The sequence below is a fragment of the Mauremys reevesii genome, linkage group 6, assembly GCF_016161935.1.
Source record: "Mauremys reevesii isolate NIE-2019 linkage group 6, ASM1616193v1, whole genome shotgun sequence".
NCBI classification, from domain to species: Eukaryota; Metazoa; Chordata; order Testudines; family Geoemydidae; genus Mauremys; species Mauremys reevesii.
The window spans coordinates 108,177,416-108,203,032 of record NC_052628.1 but is presented as its reverse complement, the minus strand read 5'-3'; the positions used below and the strand labels follow the sequence as shown (position 1 = coordinate 108,203,032).

General features: G+C 40.1%; 1 protein-coding gene across 25 annotated transcripts in view; it reads left to right on the top strand.

Annotated features, from left to right (window-relative positions):
* ELAVL2 (ELAV like RNA binding protein 2) overlaps positions 1-25,617 on the top strand; it is a 148,302-nt gene that overhangs the window by 70,484 nt on the left and 52,201 nt on the right. For 10 of the 25 annotated variants that reach the window (XR_005600711.1, XM_039545423.1, XM_039545426.1 and 7 more), the window contains 2 exons: positions 5,596-5,711; positions 8,086-8,329. Coding sequence is in view for 24 of the 25 variants with exons in the window: in XM_039545423.1 (XP_039401357.1) it covers positions 5,634-5,711; positions 8,086-8,329 (322 nt within the window). In the remaining variant the exon portion in view is untranslated. The remainder of the gene's footprint in view (positions 1-5,595; positions 5,712-8,085; positions 8,330-25,617) is intronic. The other 15 variants (XM_039545431.1, XM_039545429.1, XM_039545442.1 and 12 more) reach the window with 4 other exon arrangements.

The window sequence follows — 25,617 nt, the reverse complement described above, 5'->3', positions numbered from 1 at the left end:
AATCCTTTTCTTCCTCCTTTCCTTTACTAATGTGGCCTTAACTATTTTGCATATTTCCTTGGTACTGATGCATAGAACTGCAAACATAGAATCAGTGTTAGTATTGTGCTACTTAGCACAATTCATCTTTTGAGTGTTCCATAGCACTTGCGGGTTCTTCCTAATTCTGTAGGTGGAGAACTCTCAAAATCTTAAATGTTTCTTTGCTTTATGATCCCTTTTGTGCAGGTTTCCTCTTTTTTTCCCCAAGAACTTCCCTATGTTACCTTGCTGCTTTCTGTCTGGGCTAAAATCTTTAGCCCAAATAATCATTGCTTGCCCCCTATGATCAGCCTCTTCACCGCATCCCACATTATTGTGTGTAAATGTCAAACTTGTCCTTTGTTTTAAGGCCCGGAGTCACTCAGCTGCTGACCTAAGCACAGTCCCTACCCTTCCACCTTTTACACTGGTAGTCTGCTGTCTCCATTTTCTTCTAAGCTCCCACCTGGAATGCTCTGTCTGTCTAGCCACCACCTTTAACCCATTCAGATCTTCCTAAAAACTCAGTCTATGCAGCAAAACCTACAAATTAAGAAAAAACTGATTTTATTTTGTTTGCAACAAGCACATACTGAGCTGCAGCATTTTTTTACCTTCTTCCTCCCCTCGTGCCCTCCTTGTTTGTGATTGATTTTTAAGGAACCCAAATACTTTGTAGTTTTTTGTTTAGTGAGGTGGTCAGCACATGTGGGTGACAATAAAAATAACACATGCTTACCTCTCTTCTACAGGCTGTTATACACAGATTGTAAAATTTCCCCGTTGTATAGTTGGGGCTGTGTGCGGGGAACAAGGACATTCTACGTTGGGCCCTGACGAAACAACCATAAAGATCCTGGACATGAGGCACTTAGCCCAGTAAAACTTACAAGAGCTGTCAACTATATTACTGTGCCTCACTAGAATTGGTGGGTGCCAAAACCGTAGGCTGCTGCTCAGCTATGAGTTTGATATTCTCCCTTATTTAAGTTCCTAGCAAACCTCCCATTAAGCATGATTGATACTAGGGCTACCTACCTTTTTATATTGCTGTAGTTGTCATACTCTGCCATCCACATACTTGATGAGATGTGAGAGGTAATTCTGTCTGCTTAGCACAAGCGAGTCACTTCCTCCCAGGCGGGTTTGCTGGTGCATGGAGAATGATTGAACCATGGTCCGTTCTTTTTAAGGATTTGCGTGCCCCCCCCCCCCCCCCGCGCCCCTTCTTGGTCTTTCCTTCACTACCAACCCTTGTTTCCATGACTTGAGAATCAAGCCTGTTGGTTCTGGGAGGACCTTGCCATGTTCATATATGCCTGTAGCCACAAAGAATATATTTTTAAGGACTCTTCCCATAGTATTCTTTGCATAGGCTGAATTCCTATCCTGTTTCTCTAACTGATTTCATAGACCTGCACAAATAAATGCTGTGCATCTGCAGCATCACAAAGGACCCAGGATTTAGACCACCATTAAATATTTTTTGATTATCTGTGCTTTGAAGGATTAGAATTACCAGTATTTGTCTTTCACTATTTGTCTTCATTTGAGTATTGATGTGAAGGGCTGCTTTCTTTTTAATAATATCCTCGAAGACTGGTTTACGAAGGAAGAGCGCAAGACGGAATTGTACTTTTAACAAACATTTGGCAACTTGACAAAAATCTAGTGCTAGGCACTTTGCTCTACTTTGCAAGTAAAATTACTTTTTTTTTAAAGCCTTAGGAAAGGGCATGCTAGTAAACTTTCACAACCATATTTTGCCTTTAGACTACCACCAGAGTTGGCAATGGTTGTAGTCTAAAATGAGTCCGAAGGAAAAAGATGCTGTGCATCTGGGCTTAAACTGTAGTAAGGACCAAGTATTTTTTTAATTTAAATTTCTGTATTTTATTTCCTCTAAATTGAAGAAGCCCCATACTTAAGGTCTGGTCACTGTGCCAATTGCTTAATATTTCCAAAACAAAATGGAGTGCAGTTATGTCCACTCTTCTCCCATGCAGTATAACATTAGCCAGATGGGGATATTTACACTAGTTTATGCCTCCATTTCCCCCTATCTCTCTTCAAAGGCCAGATGGAACAAATGGGCCCTGAAGGTCAAGAAATCTGGGTTATTTAAGACCCAGAGTGGGTCGGCTTTCAGATCTCCTGGGTCAGATTACTAATGGTGGTTGAATATCCCAACTCCTGTGGACTGATATCTTTGCTATCTCTTCTGGTTGCATGTCTCATTCTACTGGCATCAGCTCGATTTGAGTTTCAGCCAAGTCCTCAATATTAGGATCTGTTTTTGAAGGATATCAAGTGTTCGGTTTTTTAAAATGGAACTGATTACAGGGTGAATTGATTCAAATTAAAGTACAGTAATTCATCAATTATAATTGATATAAATCTGAGCAGGAAATCTTGATTTTAAAAATCTTGATTTGCGTTTTGTATTTCTTATTTTCTGTAAAGAGAGAGGTTGTACCAGCCTTTTGAGAATACTTTGGTACTATTTTGCAAATCAGGATGACACACTATATCTATATATACTTATTTAAACAGTTATAGCTAATCATTCATATTCTTAATTCTTACATTATCCTTGTGTTTAAAAAATAGGGATGCATTTCTTATTTTTTGTTAGTGTCAAGCTATATTTGAATGGAAATTGGAATTCAATTAAAAATGAACACACAACACTTCAAAATTGTTTTAGTTAAATAGAACTACCTTAAATGTGCTGGATACATTCAAAAAAAAGTTTGATTTCTTTTTAATACAAGTGAATTGTACCAATTCCTTCTGGTCATTGTGCCCTCCTGGACTTTAGCTCTGACAGGTTGAGATCTATTGGTTCTAATTTTTTTCATAAATCGGAAGAGAAAGCTTTCCTGCTTTTTCAACTTTCAGTTGCTTTCTCGGCTCTGAATGAACCAGTTGAATTGAATGAGCTGAATAAACTCAAATGAATAAAATATTATCTCTGCACCTGCAAAAGTTACTATCAAAAGTTGGGTTAACACTTCAACAAACTCTGGTTCCTGGAACTGTACTTAGGTAGTGACTTTGACCAGTCTAGTGGTCTGACATTTGTCTTTAAATCATTAACAAATTGGATTGCATGAATATTCTATATTAATTTAACTTAAATGAATTAAATAGGTTACAGTAAAATGGTACCTTTAGCATAGGTGATCATAATTTCAGATTTAATTTAAAATAGGTTCATTTTTTAAAAAAGTATTTAAAATAAACCTGATTTAAAAAAAAAATTAACCACCCTGCCTGATTATGAATAACTTGAGAGACTTAGATAGTGTTTGTCCCTTTTTCTTGTTTCCTTTGCGCATCTAATGCGGCATAGTCTGTATCGCTGGTTTCCCCTGATCAAGTTAGTTTCTGCTGTTTCTGTGGGTCTCTTACACAGCAATAGAAGATGATAGAAAACCAAAGACCTTTCCCAAGGGGAATCTGGGGCTGGGATAAAACTTGAAAGAAATGTTAAAGAAATGGTCAACTTAAAGTGTAGTCGGCTTCAAAATGGGTGTTAATTAGAAATATTATGTTGATATGGAAGAGCTGAGAGGAAATCACTAGTCAATAAAATGGAACTAAAAGCCATTTCTCTAACCAGAACTTTAATAGATTTTTAAAAATTCATTAAAGTTGGTGGCTTTGCAAAGGCTAATTTTGATTTATACTTCCAGGAAACTTAAGATTTTGGAGCAGTGTGTATAACGGGGTTGGTGGTAACGAGTGAAATTGTAAAACAGGTGGCAGAGCAAAATCTGTCTTTGAGAAATTGTTTTGGTAATTCAATTATTGGCTAGCATAAAAGATTGTCCAATGATAAAGTCATGTGAGAAGCTTATGTAATGCATCTCTACCACCAAAGAAAGCATGCGTTAAGAAAACTAGTTTTCTGAAGAGGGATCACTCAAAATATGTAACTTTTTCCTATGGTTAAAGTAAAACTCTTTGCATGTGACATCATCTTTAGAAGTGATGAGATCCTAAAGTTTCCTACTTCTGTGACACAACTGTGTCAACTTAGTGAGTTTTTTGGAACTGTAGTGCATTAGAATACAAGTTATTGTAAATCAGGATGATATGACACAACTATATCCTCCAAGACTTCTTGATCAGGTTTGTCTGGATCAAATGGAGCATGTATGCTTAAAACAACTGAGAATTACACTGAGCTTTTCTTGTGTAGGTGACTATTCTTTTAACTTGCTCTTCAGTCTGCAAATGGGTCATTGTAGGGTAGGATTTACAGCATGGTAGATTGAGTTATGTAGTATCCTCTTTGTCTCTAGCCTTATCTTAACCCAGTGTTTCAAATGGCCTCTTCAAAGATTAAGCCTGTAATTGATATGGAGATACAAGTATTGCTTTTAAATTGGAACACTAAATATTTACTACTGGTACAACTCCGACTATAAGCTTTAACTTTTCAAGCAAACTATTTTAAGTTTTTATAACTGAAATAAAGGAAAATCAGAATTGCTCTATCATGGGTTACTTAAAATTAAGTAGCCTTGTGTTCTAAATTCTGTGCAGAAAACAACCTTCCAAAAGCTGAATTGCTTATGGCTGTAGCTGGGTTAACCAATCTTTGGATTTACCTGTGATAACAAATATGAATAGAGTAAAGAAGTTGGGCTAGACTAGCACAGCCAAAATTGTGGCAAAAGAGCCGCAGTCTCCTGCTTTGTTTTAATGCCAAGATTGTGGCTGTATTTAATATCTGGACAAGTTGCAATACATTGTAAATGGCCATTACCTATGTTGGTGGCTTCCTAGCATTGCTAATTTCAAATCCTGCTGGGTTTTGCAGTTTGCATATTTAAAAAAATCAGTTGGTTTGCTTCGGGGACAATAATACCCTTTATTCAAGCATTACTTTGAACATTGATATTTATTGGTCCAATTATTCCAGTTAAAAAAAGGTTGACTCTTCTGCTTCTTTATCTATGTACAGTCTACTAACTGGTTCAATAGGGCTATTGTAAGTAAATCCATGCTGAACTGAAGCAGCAAAGCTTCTGTACATAATTTAACTCACTTTTTTTTTTAATGTGACGTTCCAGAGTTAAGAATAGACTGGATTCTAGCAGAGCACGATGTTGTCTTGTGTTGTGACTTCCTGGGTGGGATGGATGTGTAATGGAGCTTTTTTTTTTTTAAATGGTATGCGACCATCTTACATTCTAATTGAAACTAGATTCATTTGTTTCCTTCCTTCTCGCTTCCTTGCTACAGGATTAAAAAAATCATGTTGTGGTGTGGTTCCTTTTAGATATGGTGTGGTTTTAAGGTAGTTTCCAGGCTAGGTGCAGAGGTAACTAGTTTGTACTACCTTTAAATTAGGCTGTTTTAAAAAACAAACACAATTCATGTAAGAAAAACATGTTTTAACCAAGTTTGGAAAGATTAGATTGGAATTGCCTCAAATTCAATTAAACCACACTGCATGGACGTGCTTGGAATATAAATACAATTACTGTAAATTTGTACAAACTGATTTGTTGCATTATCTTGCTAATCTAACATACGGTACTTTTTGTGTCCATATTGCAGACGGCAACTCCAAACTAACATGGCAGTCAGACTGTGTGATGTGGCTTCTCTGCTTAGAAGTGGTTCGTGGGCAGCAGAGCCTTGGACTGGGGTCTGTGGGATTTTTCTTAAATTCTGTAGGCTACTTTTTAACATGTTAAAATAGTGCTGAGGCCATACCAAACCCTTAAATTTCTACTGTATATGCTTTCATGTTTAAACATAGTTTGTATCTCTATTTGTCAGGGCCCAGAACAGTGTATTATGATTTTTTTTTAACACGGTGATCTGTAGAAATTTAAACCGCATTGATTTTCTTTCTATTTAGAAATAGCTTTTCGTACTAATTTAAAATGTCCAAGGGATAACTGAAGAATATAATTGTAATAAAACTATTTTGGTATGGTCTGAATACTAAATTACAGTAATCTTTAAAACCTGTACATTGTATTTTTTTGGTTACTAATTTTTTTAAAGTTATTTACAATTCCTACTCTAAAAGTTGTGTTAAAATTGTAAATTACCTTTAAAACTATTTTTTTCTGGCTGAAAAAATACTTACTCAGTAACTGCTCAAAGACTTGCTTGATATTCTGTGAACAGTTGTTGAACCTATCAATGGAATATGCGTTATTTGTAAAATATAACATATTAGTATCACTTGATTCAGAGCAGATGGTCCTATAGCTGAGAAATGTTGCAATTTCAGTGTACCCAGGCTACTGCAGCTGTTCACTTGAATGTTGGCTTAGGATCTCATTCTTGCCTCCTGAACATAAAAATAAAATGTGCAATTAAGTGAGGCTTGTTTGTTGTCCTTGCTAATTTTGATCAATGAACACTTCAAAATTTAAACGCAAACCCAGTGAGCTTCAGTCAGAATGCAGCATTTTTGGCTTACCCGAATCCACCAGATATACTAACATTTGAATAGTAACTTTGTCTTAATTGGCCTCAGCTACTTTCTTGTCTTTTGACACAGGCTTATTTTAATACAGTTCCAGGACCAGGGTAACCCACAGGAGTTTGTCAGGAGGGAAGAAAATGTTGCTACTTTAGTGTTGCTGCTTCAGCAAAACTGGATCCATTTTTTTAAATGGAAAGAAATGTTTATTCCTGCTTTCTGTTTTGCACCAAATGCAACCTCTTGGGCAACACTGTATTTCTACAGGAGTTGTCCTACTTGTAACATATTTAAAAAAACAAAAAACCACCAGAACCGACAACTGTTTCATGGGGCTTTAAATCTCTGACTTTGAAGACACTTTCACTCACTTAAAATCAAATTTCCAGGCTTTGAAAACAGTTGACTTCATAAGAGAATTTGGCTACTTAAGCTGCAGATTTAATAAATAAGGTTTTTGTGTGAGACATGTCCTCTTTGAAACCAGCATAAAGTTAGATTTGAGCACTAATTATCTTTCAAAAAGTGTTCTGTAATTTGTGCTTAGGGTTGTCTTTTTAATGTTGGAACCTATATTTTATTAGATAATAAACCTGACCAACTTTTACATTGTATTTAGAATTGGAAACTGTCCTGTATAGCTAGTTCTGTAAATGTATAGAACAGTTAAGTCTCGGATACAGTGGCTGCATTAAAAAGTTGTCTTGCCAATAGTTACCATGCAGTGGATATCTAATATCCCACTTAGTTGGAATAGATCTCTGGTATCATTTAGGCAAGCGTTGACTCTTTAATGACCTCTTCTGCATCTGTGAGTTGTCCATACAGTTATTTGGGATGAAATAAATCTGTACCATAATCACTCATTTATGAGTAAAATAAGTACAGTAAGTACTAAGCTATGTATTTTGATTGGGGGGGGGGGGCGCGGAGCTGAGAGGTAGGGAGACAGGGGATTGTAGGTATCAGCCTATTGGAATGCTGAGTGCTATTTAAAAGCTATTACTGACCAGAGGTGCAGAAGAAGATGGCCTTAGATCATCAAGGAAGAAGAGTTCCAGTTTCCATCCCAACATTTCCAGTGTCTCTCTAAACATCTTTAAATAGGGATTATGAATTGTGTGTTCTTCGAATGTTCATCAGAAGTAGTCTTAAAATATTGTTAAACTTGTTTTCAATACTGGAAAAGTAACCAAAAGAGTACATGCTGTTTTTTTTTAAGTGCATCCCGTACTATTTTGGTGCTCAGTTGTAAACTGTTAACAATGTTAGTGCTTAGTAACTGGTTAAAATGTGTTGATATAATTTCCAGTACTTGGAAGGCTGATTGCTTCTGTGTGTAGTAAAATTAAGTTTTTCTGTGGTTAACTTCTTTGACAACACTTTCTAGAAGCACCCTTAATAAATACCTTAGCAACAACCTTATTTGCCTTTACATTTCTAAACATCTTACCTGCATAACAATTAAAAATTCCTTTTTGTAGAGGCATTATTGGAAGCCTGGAAATAATCTCTTGTGCATAGTGACAAGTCTTTAAATTCTTGGCTGGAATCTCTAATAGATTGTGAAATATGAATTCTGACAGTTCTTATTTTCTCTGTTTTAGCAGGTAATTGCTGCCATGGAAACACAACTGTCTAATGGACCAACTTGCAATAACACAGCCAATGGTCCAACCACCATAAACAACAACTGTTCATCGCCAGTTGACTCTGGGAACACAGAGGACAGCAAGACCAATTTAATAGTCAACTACCTTCCTCAAAACATGACACAAGAAGAGCTGAAGAGTCTGTTTGGAAGCATTGGGGAGATAGAGTCCTGCAAGCTTGTAAGAGACAAAATAACGGGTATGTTGGAACTATAATTTTGCATATGCACATACACGCAATATGCTCTTTAAACTAGCATTTTGCATCACATCCAGCTGTTGTGAATTATGGGATTCAGATGAAGAAGCAGAACGTATATTGCTAGGTTGAAGATATTAGCTGTGCTGTATTCTCACTTACGAAGAATTTTAAATGCGTTTTATTTGCATTTCATCCAATTGGTAGATGAGCAATATAAATGCTAACGGGGCCTTTGAATGCTTTCTGAGCTCGACATTAAAGGCTTTTGGAAAGGATATTGAGATATGAAAAGAATAGATAACTGTACGTCATTGACTTGTCGGGTATTTTTGATTAACTCAGTTTGAACTTGGTTTGAACTAAGCCCAGCAGATGGAACCGCACAACTTAGTTCTCCTTCCCCACCGCCCAATGAGATAAATTAAATAAATCTGAAGCTGCTTATTTTTCAGTGGGGGAAAAGGGTGGATGGAATCCTTGTTCAGTCAGACTCGCTACAGTCTCTTGGGTGGAAAATAAAACTTCGCATCGCAATATTTTTAACACAGCTTCCTTGATGCATGCTATCTGTCTGTCCTGGCTGAGAGATGTTGCAAATAATGTGCACTGAAGGCTGAATGGAGCATTTCTTTCATTTAGCTTTTTGTTTAGCATAGGTTGAACAGTTCTGTTGCACAGGTCACACATGTCTCCAGGATGAAGACATTAATAACCAGGGGTATAGCTTTAACTTTCGGAGTATTTTTAAGCCAGTGGTTTTCAAACCTTTTTGTATTGATGGACCCTTTCACCCAGCAAGCCTCTGAGTGTGCCCCCCTTATAAATTAAAAATGGGGGGAGGGGGTTAATTTAATGTAACGGGGACCCAGGGATGTCAGCTCCATGGAGCTGAGAGCTCATGACCCCCCACGTAATCAGTGACTCCCTGAGGGGTCATGACCCCTCAGTTTGAGAACCCCTGTTCTAAGCAGAGTGTTGGATGATGTGTATATGTATATTTAAATAACAAAACAAAGATCTGTATTACAAAGTTTGTTTGATCTCATCCCATTCTCTTTGCCAGCTGTCAAAATGCATGCAAAATTAGAGGTATTTAAACTGCATTGAATAGTCAATGGCTGTAGCAAAGCTTTAGCTAGAGTTGACATTTTTAGATGAAGTTCCTTTATAAAACTAACTTTCCAGTTCTCAATGAGTTGCCTGTTTGTTTGCATAAAGGTTTTTGAGTATTCCACACCCAGCTTTTTCAAGAGATTGCCAGCTAAATCATTTTTTCCCAGTTACATATTTCTAGTACATTTACAGATGGGGCTCTTAAGATGTCTTGGATGTTCTGTGGTTTTTAAAGAGAACTTTCCGTAAGGTCCCAACCTCCATTTGCTGACTTCCTGATTTGATAGGGGAGGCTTCTCTAAGTGATCAAGAAAGCTGGTAGAAATTTTGCAAATCAAGACTCTTTTTGACCCAAATTCAAATTTTTGGCAAACCTTCTTTTTTTTTTTCCATTTTTTTACCAGCTCTAATAATAAAGAGCATTGTAGAGTAGAAAGGCAGAGATCCCGTTTAGAGAGACCAGTTTTATTCTGAAAGTTAACTTTAGAGACACACACCTAGCTGTCAGGTTTCAGAGTAGCAGCCGTGTTGACTGCAGCAGGAAATGGGGATGTCAGGCTGATGCCTAGAGGGCACCTGTAGCCCATGAGCATGAATATATGGGAAAGAAATCCACACACCTTTGCTGAGAGCTGGCCAGGTGCCATTTGCACTGATTGCATGCTCTCCTTCCTGACTGCGCTGTTCCAATGGCATGGATCTCTGCAGGCATTTTACCCGACAGCAGCCGTGCTACAGCTGCTGCTGGAGTGGGGAACTGGTGGTTCTTGGCAGCCAGCCAGGAGCTGTTGAGGAAAAGAGGATTCTCCCAGCATCACACTGTACCTGTGCATCTGCCTAGAGCATCCCTACTGCAGCTGGGCTTGCCTTCCTCCAGCTTAGTACTGACTGGCTATAATAAACCCCTGATCTATATGACTAATCTGCATCATGGACCCAATTCCATGGCAATGTTAACTTATTCTAGCGCTGTGAAATATCCTGCATTCCCTTCCTTCCTCCCCACATATGTGCCACTAAGACTTGGGTTCAAAATACTAATTGCCAATAGCTCATCACTTTGGGCCGCCGCTGCTGCTTTTCTCCTGTCAGCCTAGTTGGCCAGCCTATTCTAGCTCCCTTATTCCTCCCTGGCTGCAGGCTGGAGTCTAGCATTCAGGTCCTTGACCTCCTGCTGCCTAGCTCCGTGGGGAAGTTCAGGGAATGTGCATTGAAAGTCAGTTAACTCCTCGTTACTGGGAATCCCTGAGGATATAAACTGGCCATCAACAAATTGAGGCTTGAAATTAGGCCAAGGTTTCTAATCATCAGAGGAATGAAGTTCTGGAAGGGGATCAGTGGGGGCAAAAAACTTCAAGTGGCTAAGACTGAACTCAGTAAGTTTATGGAGGAGATAGTATAATGAGACTGGCTACATGCCACTGTAGGCAATCTGTGACTGCTAGCAGTAACCTTCTCCAGTAGTGGGTGATGACACTAGATGGGGAGGGCTCTGAGTTACTACGGAGAATTCTTTCTCAGGTGTCCGGCTGGTTGGTCTGACATACTCAGGGTCTAACTGATATCTGTATTTGGGGTCAGGAAAAATTTGTCCTGGGTCACATTGGCAGATACTGTGTGTGTGGGGTGGTGGGGTTTGCCTTCCTCAGCAGCATGGACATGGGTCACTTGCAGGTTTAAACTAGTGTAAATGGTGGATTCTCTGTAACTTGAAGTCTTTAAGTCATGGTTTGAGGACTTCAGTAACTCGCCAGAGAGGTTATGGGTCTATTATAGGAGTGGGTGGGTGAAGTTCTGTGTCCTGCAATGTGCAGGTGGTCAGACTAGATTATCATGAAGGTCCCTTCTGACCTTAAAGTCTGTCTGTGACAAGATGTGGCAGCAGTAAGGTCTGGGCAAGAAAATAGTAAATGTCATTTTGCTCCAGCTGGATGCTAACAAACTCCATGTCAGAAACACTGAGTTTTGTGATATATTGGAAAAATGCCAAATTCTACAGCTACAGAATGGCTGAGTCCATGGAGCACTGAAAGATGAATGGGGCTGTTAACATCTATCTTACTTTAGGCTCTGTGCAGAGACTCAAACTGGATGGATTGCTGCATGCTCACTTGAGTTCAGTGCTATCTCCACCTAAGTTCCCTCTAAGCTGGGTGGCCGTGTAGCTGCCTATTAAGACCTGCACAGGGGCTTAGGGCTGTGGCAGGGAAGGATGACTCTGCCATGTCCCTGAGCTGCTGGGGGCAGTTCTCTCTCCCTACTGCAGCCCCGGGGCAGCTTGCACTCTCGCACCAGTCCTGAGCCCCCTCCCACACTCTGAACCCCTCAGCTCCACACATGGACATAAAAAATTAGAGGGAACACTGATCTCCACTGGTATATGGACTAGAAACAGTGTTTTAAATTTTGCAGCCATAGAATTGCAGAATCCAGGGAACCCTGATTTATAAACTACTGTTACTGCATAGGCATGGGAATGTCACTCCCTTGTAAACTAGGCAGTCTGGGCTGGGTGGTGGGATGGACCTCCTTTCAAATAAGTAGGCAGAGTCACCAGTTAGAAATCCTGACGGTCCCTCACTGCTGCGCTAATGATTTTTGCTTGGCATGTCATGAGAGAATTGGCAGTAGCCATATACCAGATGTACCCAAGTAGTGAAAGGCAGGGGCTGTGTAAAGTCCCTTATTTAAGAAGAGAACAAACACTGAAAGGGGAGATAGGTTTAAAATGATTAATCTTGAGTTTACAGTACATAATCTTGGTCTTGGTAGGTTTACTGGTGAAAACCATACTTTTTACACACAAGCCATTTGGACCTAAAATAAAAATACATTTTGTTTTCAAACAGCCTTCCGTTTGGGATACAGTATTTATTGCAGTCCTGTTGTACTCCTCTTCTTGGCTAGTAACTACCTCCACCTGTTTCCCGTCCACCCCTGCTTTTTTCAGCTATGCTATATGCTAGCTTCATATGTATTCTGTGAGCTGTTTGTGTATTCCCACCATAGATACAGTTAAAATATTGAGCACGTTATTTGTTACGAGAAATACATTGATTAGGGTGAAAAGCTATTAATGGTTTGGTAGGCTCACCTAGTGCTAAACTCTGCCAAAGTTAAACACCGAATTTATTGGGGTTATATGGCTGAAGTCTCAAATTTTGCCCTGAAATTCCAGTGACTTAAAAATAGCAGGTCCTTGAGGCACACAGGCTTAAACTTTACTACAAGCTCTCACGACTGACTGAGATTAGGCCCTGTGTATGTCCCAAACCAACTGGTCAGCATCAAATCGTGTTGTGTGAGTCACAGCCCAGATGAGCCCAAAGTTTGGAAACGCTTACAATACCAATGCAAGGCACAATGGGGTGAGGCTAGACTTAGAGCTTGTCTACGTTAGGAAGGTAGTGTGGAATAAGTAAATTTTAAAGCGCACTTGCTATCCCTCATTAATGCTATGTGTGGACACTCTGACTTTAAAGTATGCTGAGCAAAACCACACAAAGGCACTTCTAGTGCACAGTTAAGAATGCCCACGTAGGGAATTAGTGTGGAGAACTAATGTGCTTTAAATTCACATTCTAGCTTACTCTTCACTAACATCCTCCATCTCAACTCAATCTGTTTGTGGATTTTTATTGTCCCTTGGGGGGTAGGGAAAAGGATGCTAAAATTGCTCTCTGATCCTTGTTTGAATTTAGCAGGGCCTGTGCATTTTGGGGGAGCAAGCAAAAAGGAGTGCAAGTGGGGGAAAATATAAGCTTAAAATCTGCATAAGCATTATGCAGTATCTTTTGGGATTTTTTTTCTTGCTCCTTACTGCTAAATCATACATCCACATATATTCACCATAATGTCTCCATGTAGTTGTCTTCATAGTTGTTACTCTGCTTTAGTGGGTGCTGTTTAACTGGAACTTTAGTAAAACGAAAGGCCACAGAGCTACAGCAGCTAGCATTTTACAAACTCCATTGCTGAAAGAGCACTTGTCTGTTGGACACTTTATAAATGACCTATTTCTGCTCTGTGCAGCTTGTTAGAATTGTGTTGCTATATAATAGTTTCTTTAAAAAAGAAACCTCAAATTCTTAAGTGGAGATCTTGTGTGCAAAGTATCGGGCAATAGCAGATATCTGTATTGGCATGTTACGTATCTGTGTTTAGTGATTGTCCAAGTGTCCTACTTTGTGAGCATGAGATAGGAATCTCTTTGAATAGCACTGTCCATTGGAGCTGTGCCAGTGCCCTGCATACCCTCTGATGCCTTGTAGCTAAGGGTATAAAGAGCAGGGAGTCTGCAACTGTGTTTCGTTTCCTTTTTACCGCCAACCGCACAATACAGTTGTGGCCTTGCATATTGGTTGTATTTGGGGTTCTAGTTACATTATCCAGTTAGATTTCACCTTTTAAGCCCTTTGGCCAAAAAAAAAAAGTAGGAAGCACCCTGAAAGTCTTGGAAGTGTCCTGCCACTTGACCACTGTTATGTGGAATTGTTGGAGTCTCCAGGATACAAATCCTATCCATTCTGCAAGGCAGTTATTCTCATCAATGACACTCTCAAAATACCTCTTCTTAGCCTTTGTAAGCACATATACCACACACATGCTCTGAGTGCCTGAACCTCTTTCTCTTAGACACCTGTGAAGGCCTCTTTGGTTCCTGGATGGGAGAAAACCGCCAACCGGAGTAGACCATTTCAGTGAGTGCTCTGGTGTGCTGGTAATTCACCATGTGCTATGGGACTCACTCAGTGTTGAGTTCAGAGTCAGTAGAGGGACGTCCCTCCCTCTTCAGCCCACTCCTGTGGGGAAAGGGGAAGGAAGGCTCCCTGATCTTAGGGTGACTAGCAACATAAATGGCTCACTGGTACAGAGGAGATCAAAGCTAGGAGGCAGTTTTAGGCCCAAAACAGATCCCACTGATTTTTCTACACTGCAGAAAAACCTCAATGCTGTTCAAAGAAGCTTTTCTCCTCACCCATGCTGCTATGCTGCCTTCAAGCCACTCAGCACTGTAAAACCCTGTACTGGCCCACTTGGCACTGAAGTGCTTGCCATGGTGCCATGAGTGTTACAGCTCTCTGCCCCAGCATTCAGCAATGAAAGAACTGGTACATAGACTTCCAGTACTGACATCAGAGCCCCACACACCATCCTCTGTGGTACCAATCATGCTTCCAGTTGTGGAAGAAATAACTTCAGAACCAATGCTCCTCAGCATCCATGAGGCTCATAGTACAGAGGATTGAATGGTGGTAAACCAGCCAGTTGCTGTTCTGGTCTCCATTAAGAATCTGTTCGCTCCAGAACCATTTGCATCTTATACCTCACTATTGATCCAAGATATTCTGGGACTGTCTAGAATGCCTGAAAGAATGGCTCCACCTGAGGAAGAGACTTTTTTCCTCCTCCTGTATCTGAGGAGATTCCTCCCACATGTTTGCCACATTCATTATCCTACAAACTGACCTACTTGGCTAGGTAGTTCAGGGCACACCCCTATAAGAATATCAGGCCACTTGATAGCAATGCCCTGTGATACTTCCTGTGGCCTGCAGCACTTTATCCCTGTCCAGTACAGTTTTGGTTGTTTTGGGCCCCATGTGGAATACATACCAACAGAAGGGCTGTATCTTGAGACCTAGGTCTCCTTCCCTTCATATATCCCAGGAAGGTCAATTAGTTCAGCCTTCACACCTCCAAAACTAAGATGTTGACCAAGATAATGTGCAGGAAGCTGAGAACCAACCTATTTCTATGGTGACTTCATCTTTGCCAGATGAAGCGACTACCCGGCTGTTCCAACCCAACCTGATTACTATGTCTTTGAGGAACTCTTATGGCAGATGGTGGATACCCTAGAAATTCTCCTGCTCACTCTGCTGGAAATGGAACAAACTCCTGAAGAGGTAAAACTGCTCTGACCCTGGTGGATTGTCAGTACCAATAAATGAAGGTTTGTTAGATTCCCTAGCTGGTTCTATGGCAATCTCCAGCCTAAGTCGCACCCACATCAGACAGATAATCGCTCATCCAAGAGGTTTTAGCATTTTTACAGTCTTCCAATGTGTGTATCGGGGTGACTGATCCACAAGAGGCCTAAGCAACAGGTACTGCCTGAGCCAACACCATGGGACAAAGGCCTGAAAAAGCTTGACCTCTTGGGATGAAAGACATCATTCCACAGCCAGTTTACAAATGTGCATATTGAACTACTAAAGTAGAACTGCCAGGCTAAATAGGACTTCTTGAACTGGGACTGAGTGTCAGTTCATTGAGTCTTCCATAGGAGCCTAGGGAGAAACTCAGTGGTAGAAAGGCAGATACTGGCATGTGTGTCTTTAGATGTTGCCCTCAATTTTTTGGGCCTGGCAAGGTTCTGCATTCTCTCCTTCCCACCACACACCTCAGTTTTGGAACCATCTTATCAGGAGGCTTGTACCCTTTTAACCTCTGAAAAGTGGGTCCTGGAGATACTGCATAAAGGGTACTCCATCCAGTTCCAGTCTCTCCTTGATGCGGAGCAGGGTATGGACTCCTCTCGAGTGCTGAGAAAGGAAGTGGACTCCCTTCTGTAGCTCAGAGCTGTAGAGCTCAGAGCTGGGGATTCTACTCATTTCCTAATACCAAAGAAGAAAGCGGATTGGCATTGCATTCTGAATCTTCAACTCAACAAATATAGCTGTTTCAAGTATGGTGACTATCATCGGGAATTCCTACCTTGGAGCCTCAAGATGGGTTCATGGTTCTCCTACTTACAAGATGCCTATTTGCGCATCGCAGTTCACCTCTCCCACAGGAAATATTTCCTGGTGGCAAAGTCTCCTCATCGGTCCAAAGTGCTTCCCTTGAGACTCTCCGTGGCTCTGGGGATATTCAAGTGGCTGGTGGTGGTGGCAGTTTATCTGAGGAAACAAGATCCATATTTTCCCATAGCTCAATGTTTGCCACTCTGGAGGTCAGAATCAACAAAGAGAAATCCACGCTTGCCCTACTTCAAGCATAGAATTAATGGGGGGAAGGGGAAGAGTATTGGCCTATACAGCAGTAAAGGCGCAGCTACAACTGTACAGGGTCTGAGACCCTCAGAATGGTGAGGTACAACTGCAAACCTGGCCAAAGACATCAGTCAGGATGTGTGTCAGGCTCATGGGACGCATGACCTCCAGCACTGTAAAAATTGTGTCGTCTTGAAGTGTGAAAAGGTGCAATTGGTGAAAAACCTAACTCTTTTTCCATAGCAATTTATGCATGAGAATCATGGGAAGTTAATGCTGCTGACGGGAAGACAACTGAAACTTTTTCATTATGGTGCCGGTGAAGACTCTTGCATAGCTCCTGTACAGGGGAAAAAATGAATGCCTGTTAGAAATATATTATTGGAGAGAAGCAGATCCTGGTGTCAGAAATCAACAGATGCAGATTTAATGTACGTTGGTCACATTCAGCATAGAGATGGAAATAACCTTGAGAAAGTTACAGAAGGAATGGTAGAGGGTCATTGGAGCAGGGGACAACCAGCCAAGAAATGGATGGATAGTGTACAGCAGATAACTGGAAGATCAGCTGTTGAGCGCTCCAAGTTAGTGATGGATCATGAAGGTTTCTGAAAATTTTGCTAAATGACTGATTATGCAGACATGAATAAATGGATTTACTTAGAAATTCTTGCTTAAAGCTATTGCTGAATGTTACTTGAATCAGGCATTCAGCTTGCCAGTCATCCTTCCTAAGCCTCATACTAATGAAGGAGAAGATAAATTCCATACCTTGAATGTGTCAGGGCTCTTACCATTTGGACAGACTGAGACCATTCAGGAATTCTGCTAGACTATATTTCTGGCTTTTGCCAAATGGAGTAAAATGTCAGCCTGTAGCCACATACAAAATGGGTTTCAGACAGCGTTAGAACTTGCTATCTGATAGATCGCTTGGACCCACCTATGCAGATCAGTATCTGTTCCAGCAGAGCTTAATCAGCCTCTGCAGTTTTGCTAAGGGACACTTCACTTTTGGAGATTTGCATAGTAGCTACCTGGAGTTTGTCACATATTCACCCAGTGCTAGTCCTTCGTAGAGGGCTCCAGATTAAATGCCAGCTCTGACAGAATTGACTTACAGCAGTTTTCAATAGACTCCAACCACAGTCCTCCAGGGCTTGGGATCACTGTATGCAAGTCACCAGAAATGACATGCATGTGGACAACACACACAAAAGATCCGAAGTTACTGTAGGGTAACCATTTTTTCCCATTATGTACATGGAGAAATTTTAACCATAGTAGACACTAGTCTCTACTACTACATAACCTAAAGAGGTTTGCATTCCACATTTTATTTTAAAATAGATTTATTCTTCCTAATCACATTAAGTGATATGGAGCCAAGAGTTGAAATCAGCATTAAATTTAAGGGCTTATCTCTAATGCATTGTTTGGGGCTTGTACTTGTACTGTGCTGGAAGAAGGAAAAATTTGACACTAGCTGTCAATGCATTCTGTGTCTAACCCTGGCATGAATAGCACAAAAATACTGAATTTTCAATATTTGATCTGTGGTCTCATGTGAGTTTGGCTGTGTATTTTTGTAGGTTTCTCTCTCTTCCTCTTCTGAACCTGATTCCCACCCATGAAAATGTTTAGGTCCTTGACTAGGGCTCTTAGGTGCTATGATAATGCAAATTAAGAAAAATAAATAGCATTCTAATGCAGTTTGAGTAGAATGAGCATATGGCCAATATTTCAACTCAACATAGGATAAAGGTTTGAGAAGCCCTATTCGTAGCCCCTATGTTTTTGAGCATTTTATTAAATACTCATGGCCTCATTGGATTTCGTATTTAACACATTTCAAAACACTAGAGCAGATTCAGCAGACTGTTTCAGACAGCTAAGACTGTTTTACTATAGGGAAGATTCTCCTTTCTACAGAGCAGCACATATTTATTCTTCCCCAATCTGAATAATTGCTTGTTCTTGGTTTTGTGTCTCATTTGATGCTTCTTGAGATGTCAAAGCAGAGCTAATGTATTACTATTGATTGTGATTTTTCTTGTAACAATAATTGCAGCAATTAAACTGGGGAAAAAATAAACATCACAAATCTGTGGTAAGGGGAATAAAATGGAAACCACTGTAGTTGTAAATGTTCATATATAAAATACAGCATACTTACTGGGGGAGATCAAGCTTGTTGGAGCCACCCCTATGTTCACGTACCCATTTGGTTCAAGAGTCAGCTTGACAAAAAATGTTCCTTCTTGTGTATCCTCTTTGCAACTATAACACATGCTTGTCTCGGAACAAAAGAGATCGTTGTTGTTTAGATAAGTGCTGACTTGAATCTCTGTTTGCATCTGAGATGCCATAGTTATTTCACTATATTTTAGCAGGAAATAATTGCACCCTCTGAAATGCCCCGTTGCAGTTCTTCTGGAAGCTGCTTTCTGCATGTAATTAGCTGTATGTTTTCTGTTAGTGTGGGAAAAAATAGAACTTCACATTGTAATTCCAACTGCATGATCTGTCTGGGGATCCAGTCCCACAGCTGGAGAAACATTGACATGAGAATACTGTGCAGGAGAATCTGCGTAACTTCATTTTTTTTTCCTTTTGGACTCCATTCCTGCTCATCACACACATTCCCAAGAGAATCCAATTTGCTTTATTTGTAAGAAACCCAAAGATGACTTTGGAAAAAGTACTCTCAAACTGAATTCCATCAACCTTCTGAAACACAGGGGAGGCATAGTGCTTCCATCATTTCCTTGCAAAATAGCAGTGTGCAAACCTCTAAATCACTACCCGTTTCAACAAACAAGCTATATATTGACACCTGGTCAAGAAGCAACTCAGTTTTCCCTTACCCTTGGCAGAACATCTTCAGCATCTATGAGCCAGCTACCTGGCATAAGTGTAGAACATATTCACAGCTTGAAATGTCAGCTTTCTTCAGCCAGGGTCGTTGTGCCCTCAGTGCATTCAGATATCTAGCCTGACAATGGTGGTACACAGTAATAGAAGAGCTGCGTTGAAGTCAACACAAATTCCGAAATGATAGGGAGTCATATGAGCACCTTTACACTGTTAGCTACAGAGAACCTATGTTTCTTCTAGTTCTTCTAAACTTGAATGACAAAGAATAAACATAATTCAGGCAATTCTTATTGCTCAAGAAGTGACTGGGTGGGCTTGTTTTGCAGACTTAATGCATTTGGGACAACCTCATTCTCTGCTCATGTACCAAACTTCAGTCAGAGATCCCTTCTGCATTCTGACCTAGAAACAGAAGCCCTAAACTAGTGGTTTGAGAAGGTGGTATTTTAGAGGTACTGGTTTTTATCCAGTAAAAAAACTTGACACTTGTTTGTCATTTTATTCCTGGTGTCATAAGAGGGGCATACGCAAATGTGTTACTGTCCTTAACAGGACAGATGAGACGAGTTGTGGTCGACTGCTAGTTTTGTTCAACCTTCTGTTGTCGGTCTTGTGTAGAGCCCTGGGTTATTGGTCAGACTCTTGTCTCCCTCTTTCCCACCCATCCGCCATATGCACTCCTTGTGATTCTTCTGGATTGTCTTGTTTGCGGTCTCCAGATAGACACTTAATTTCCTCTGTCGTCCTAAATTGTTCCAACTTGCGCTTGCTCTTCCTTTCTCTGTCTGTCGAGAGATTCTCTACTGGCTATAGTTTCTGCTAAAAGGGTTAGTGAGACAACAGTCCTCTCTTGCCGTTTTTCCTTCCCTCTCCTTTTTCGTAGGGAAGAGGTGATGCCTACACAATGTCTTGAAGATTGTCCTGCCTAGCAACTTTCTAGTCTTTTTTTCTTGAAGTCCAGGAGTCAAAATATGACAGGCTCTGCAATTATCTGTTGTCCAGTTGTTGATGGTGCCTAGTTACTAGGGCTCCAGAGACGCTTGTGGTAGGTTGGAACTATGTATGACTTGGGGCTGGAAAGAAAACAAGTGTGCTTGTTTGAATCAGAAATTGTTGTTTGTCTTCAAATGCTCTAACCAGCTTAGGAAAACCACAAGAACTCAGCCCAAACATCCATCCTCCTGGAAGCATGAACTGCAGTCTCTTGGGGAAAAGTAAGTAAAAAATAGACCCCAATAGGATGTAGAGGTCACCTCTTCACCCCCTCAGCTTTAGTTTGGACTTTCAATACAGAGAGCTGAATTTCTTGTCTCTCTCAGGATGAGAGGGGTTCCCATGTAGGGGCTACCAGGTATTACTAGAGTACTGAATAACAGCAGCACTGTCTTAAGACAGTAACACTTTTTGCATACCCTAGTGGTTTTAATCAAGTTCCTACTCTTCTAGATGTCGTTATGATTTTTTATCCAAGGGTTAACTTTATATTTTGAAATGCTGCTGTGCAGTTTATCACCACAACTCATTCTCATACTTCGCACCTCCCCCTGAAAGAGTGATCGGATGTATTGTATTTAGTTCATGTAAAGCTCCCCCACATAAGCCTGCCACACACATCGTCACTGTGGTCCTGCCACTGTGCACTAACCGTTCCAAAGTGTGCTAGTTAGTGCACAGTGGCAGGACCAACTAGCACACTTTTTGGAACGGTTAGTGCACAGTAGCAGGTCCACAGGGATGCTTGGTGCACAGCAGGCTGATGAGGGGGAGCTTTACACCCCAGCTTGTCAGGAACTAAATGTTTATGTGGATAAGTGCTTAGGCTTATGATGGCCAATATCCTGTATTACTACTTTTGGGCCTGCTGTGGATAGAACACTTGAAGATGAGAAAAGGTGCATTTTAGATTTCCAGAGCTCTCCATGAAACATTGCAACCCAAAAGGTAACCACCTATATAAAATCTTGTACTGTGATTGTGATTTCATAACTACAGTATTTCTTACACTCGAAATGGTTTCTTTAGATCATGGGTGTTTCTTTTTTGCTTTAAAGATACCAGATAAAATAAGGGAAATTTCAGAGCTTTTGTGCTGGAGAAAAGCCAGTTTGCTTTCCTTCTAGCATTCCTCCGTAGTACCAATGGAAAATACGTTGAGTCTTCGGGGAAATACTAACTCTTGCAGAGTTCAGGGTTTAAGCGAAAGAAATACATTTAAATGTATTGTCAGAATGGCCTCAATAACTTATGGAGACTGTGTGGAAGAGGCTCCAGTCTAAAGATTGTCAACATGCTTCTGGCGATGCTGGAATCCCTGGAAACTGTCAGTACTGTAAGCCTCTCTTCTCCCACCCCTGACATGCATGCCAAAAGTCCCTGTCATTTGGACAAATTAATCTCATATCTGACACATTAGTCTGAGGAGTTCTCATTGCTAGTAACTTGGGCAAAAATATTCTGTTGCAGCATGTAGCTAGTGATCATAGCTCATCCTTCTGTGTAAGTATTAACTCTGCAGCTTATTTTTTAAAGAGAAAAGTAATCAAAGATCAGATTTGCATAGACTATTGCTGGGCTGTCAAGATAGTCATGCTGTCCGATTAAGCTCCAAGGGAATGCAGTTGTAATAGATGAGGTTTCTATTTCAATACAGTCTACCTAGGGTTGGTTAGCAATCTTATTGACTTGTACATCTTTCAGATGTTTACCCCTGAGATGTAATAATGGGGATTTTATTAGTAATAGCCCATGTCCGCAAAGGTGAGTACGTTTTCAAGCGGAGATATTTGCGAGAAGTCTAATGAAATAGCTTTTAGCTGTGTAGGATCCTAAAAAGTTTTTGCTATTGGTGTAGCTGTATTAAACAGCTGACAAACCTTGTTCTGTAAGAAAGAATTTAGTGCAAAGGGTTTCTGATTTTGTGTCCATGTCCAGCTGTGTTCAACCAAAACATCTTGGTTTTTTTGGAGTGCCTTAAATTTGTATTTGTAAAAATGTTGCTAGTTATCCAATTACTATCTAGTTTTCCTTTTCTGTTAAATTTGTAAAATGCAGAACAAGTCTTTAATACTGCATCCCAGTTGGTTCTCCATATCATGTGGGATGTCTTAAGGATGAAAAAGTTGCTGCTGTGCACATAACTCTACCCATATTATTTATGAAAGGGATGGGGGAAAGAACTTGATTTAAATATACAATTTGGGTCCTGGGCCTCATTAAGTTTCATATTAAATTAAAATCGGCCTGTCAGATGTCTTAAAATCTCAAATTATAGAAACATTTAAACTTAATGTTGGTCTCTGTTAATCTCAGTCCTTGTGTGCTGTCAACCACTACTGGTCTTGATGATTTAATCTGGACTACTCTACATTTCTAATGTTCACCACTTTGGGATATTCTTAAACTACAGAGCTTTTGGGATGTAATATGAAAATTCATCTTGTGTTGTAATGATCTTGAAATCCTCTCCTATAATTACGCTTTTCACAAAAGTTGCCTCTATAGTAGTCCATTAATGGCTGTTAGCCAGGATGGGTAAGGAATGATGTCCCTTGTCTCTGTCAGAGGGTGGTGATGGATGGCAGGAGAGCGATCACTTGGTCATTACCTGTAAGGGTCACTCCTCTGGGGCACCTGGCATTGGCCACTGTCGGTAGACAGGATATACTGGGCTGGATGGACCTTTGGTCTGATCCAGTAGGTCGTTCTTATGTCATTTTATTTTCTCACAGGAGATGCACATTTTGCTTTGGGTTTGGCTCTAATCTGAAATGTAAAAATGGCATAGCTTCATTCAGTGTATCTACTTCTTTTGTGTATTCTGTGTATGTATCTGACTTTATTAAATGCTTTCCTGCTTTTCACTGTTTGCACTGAATAGGTAACGTGGCTGAGTGAGCTAGATTTTATTCCTCCTTGTACGCTAACAGAACTGTCTTAAATGTCATCAAGAACCTAATTTAATTTGGCTGTGGGATTACAGAGCCTAATTTTGCTCAAACCCCGAATAGTTATGCATTTAGTGGACATAACTTGCTAATGTTAGTTTCAGCGCCATAACAAAAGTGGTGAAGGCTAGAAACAGAATATCTGAGGTGAAAACCAACATATGGGGTTAAAAACAAAGTTTGAGTGTCCGAACCCAGTACTTTAAATGTACTTGAGTGATTATAACAGACGTCAGGATATGTTTGCTGGCTCTAACAACTGTATGAATAATTAGCAGACGACAGTTGAGCTTGTTAAAAGGAGCATTATTAAATTAAAAAGACTTTGTTGGGGTAGCAAATGACTTCCATTTTATTTTCTGAGGAAACTCCGGAGGGGGCTTGTTGAAGGCTGAGTGAGATGACTGGGAAAGCATAGGAGGACTTACTGTCTGTGTGGGAAAGAAAGGGGGTAGTAACTAAGGTTGGAGAGTAGTGTCTTAGTGTGGCATGCACACTTGACAGTTTTTGATTTGGATATGTGAAGTCAGATGTGCTTTACCCAGACTTCCAAAGTGGAATGAACTGCATTTGATTTGTTTCACTATGTGTTCAAGGTCCATAAGGAACTAGACTAGGACAGAATATTCTCAGTCTTAACTCACTTCAATCCCAGCAAGGGATTAATCCACTCCAGAAGTCTAAACTCCTCTAGAGTGCATGGGAGCCAGGACAGTATTAACTTCAACATAGCTAAGATTATTATAATGAGTTTCTGTGGTGCTGCATGAAGAGTGCATATAAACAAGACCAACTCCTTGACAGGGAGCAGCAAACTGTGGCATTTGAATTATTTTAAGCACTGTCCATCAAAGCAGTTTCCACATAAAACTTTTCACTTGTCCTATGTGAAAACAATGAGAGCTAGCAGCAGCATATGACCACTCACCTCTCCATAGGCACCGGTGATAGCTGCATGAGGGCATTAAGTTTTATAAAATAAAATTTGAGTCAGGAAATGAGAACCCCCCCTTTCTTTGGTAAACCTCTTGTGAAATCCGACTTGTAAACACAGGAATTTCACACCCAACTGTTCACTTTCCCCTTTGCTCCACGAATACTATATCACTTGAGCTGTGAGTTACTCTCCTTTCCAATGAAAAGCCCTTTGACTAGTGCACAAAACTGGAGAGTCCTTGGCTTGCATGGCAGATATCATCCATCTGTCCCACCTAATGTTACCCATTCACACTCTGAATACTGGTCAGAGAGCACACTGTTTCACACAGAAGCCAGCAGTCAAGTTTTTACCAAGTGCACCTTGAAGATACAGGCCACAATTCCCTAATACCTAGCACAAGATATGCCTGAGATCTCCTGATGGATGACCTAGATCAAAGGATGAGTATAAGCAAGAGAATCTTACAGCCAAAAAAAAAAAGCCCTATTGTTATCTGTCCTGTTTTTGTGTAAATGTCTTTCTTTTTGCAATTAGTGTGGCTCTTCCACCAATACGTGTACCATAAGCAAAGCTGAGGGGACAGAGTCAAGGTCAGTGTTGAATCCTTAACTGTGAAGACTTTCAGAGTTTGACACTTTTATTTTAAAAGTTTTAACCCTGTATTGAGAGAAATGCAAAACTATATGTAGTAGCTTGCCTTCATATGCTCTTGGCTTGTCCTTCTCACAGTATTTTATCTGGAAAATAGCAGAGGCTCCAAATCTCTTGGCTTTTCTTGATATTTATTAAAAGTAAAACTTTCAGTGTAAAATAAACATTGCATGACTGATGGCAAAAAGATGCATTAATATTCACTGGAGATCAGAATATCTGCCTTCAGTCAAGGACTGGCTGGCCGGTCTTCAAGGAGTTATTCTATTAGAAAAGACAACTTACAAAGCTAGAGGAAAACCAGCAGAGTTCTAACTTATTTGAGACTTGCTGCTTCTCTTTATAACTAAAAACTCCAGCTTTTCAGACTTCTATTTCCTGCTTTTTCATACTCTGTATTTAAAAAAATTAGCTATATTTCTAAAACTAAGATTAAGAGATACCCATATAACAATTCCCCAAATTGATGCAATTTTTATGCACATTTATTTTTTTAAGGGCTTTTTGGGTTCCGTTCTTGCTGATTTTGTTCTATTGTGATTATTTTTTAGTTTTGTTTCATTAGTTTGAATATTCTCATTTTTCAGTCTGTCTTTTTACAACAGAAACGGTCTAATCTTTTATTTCAAGTTAGAAGTAAGGTTTTTAAATTGATTGAGTTTTGTCTGGGTATTAAACAAGGTGGTTCTAGATGCATAGGTTTTTTTGGAGTTGCTTCACTATAAAAGTGTGTGTGTTTTTTCAGATATTGGGGGGCAGAGA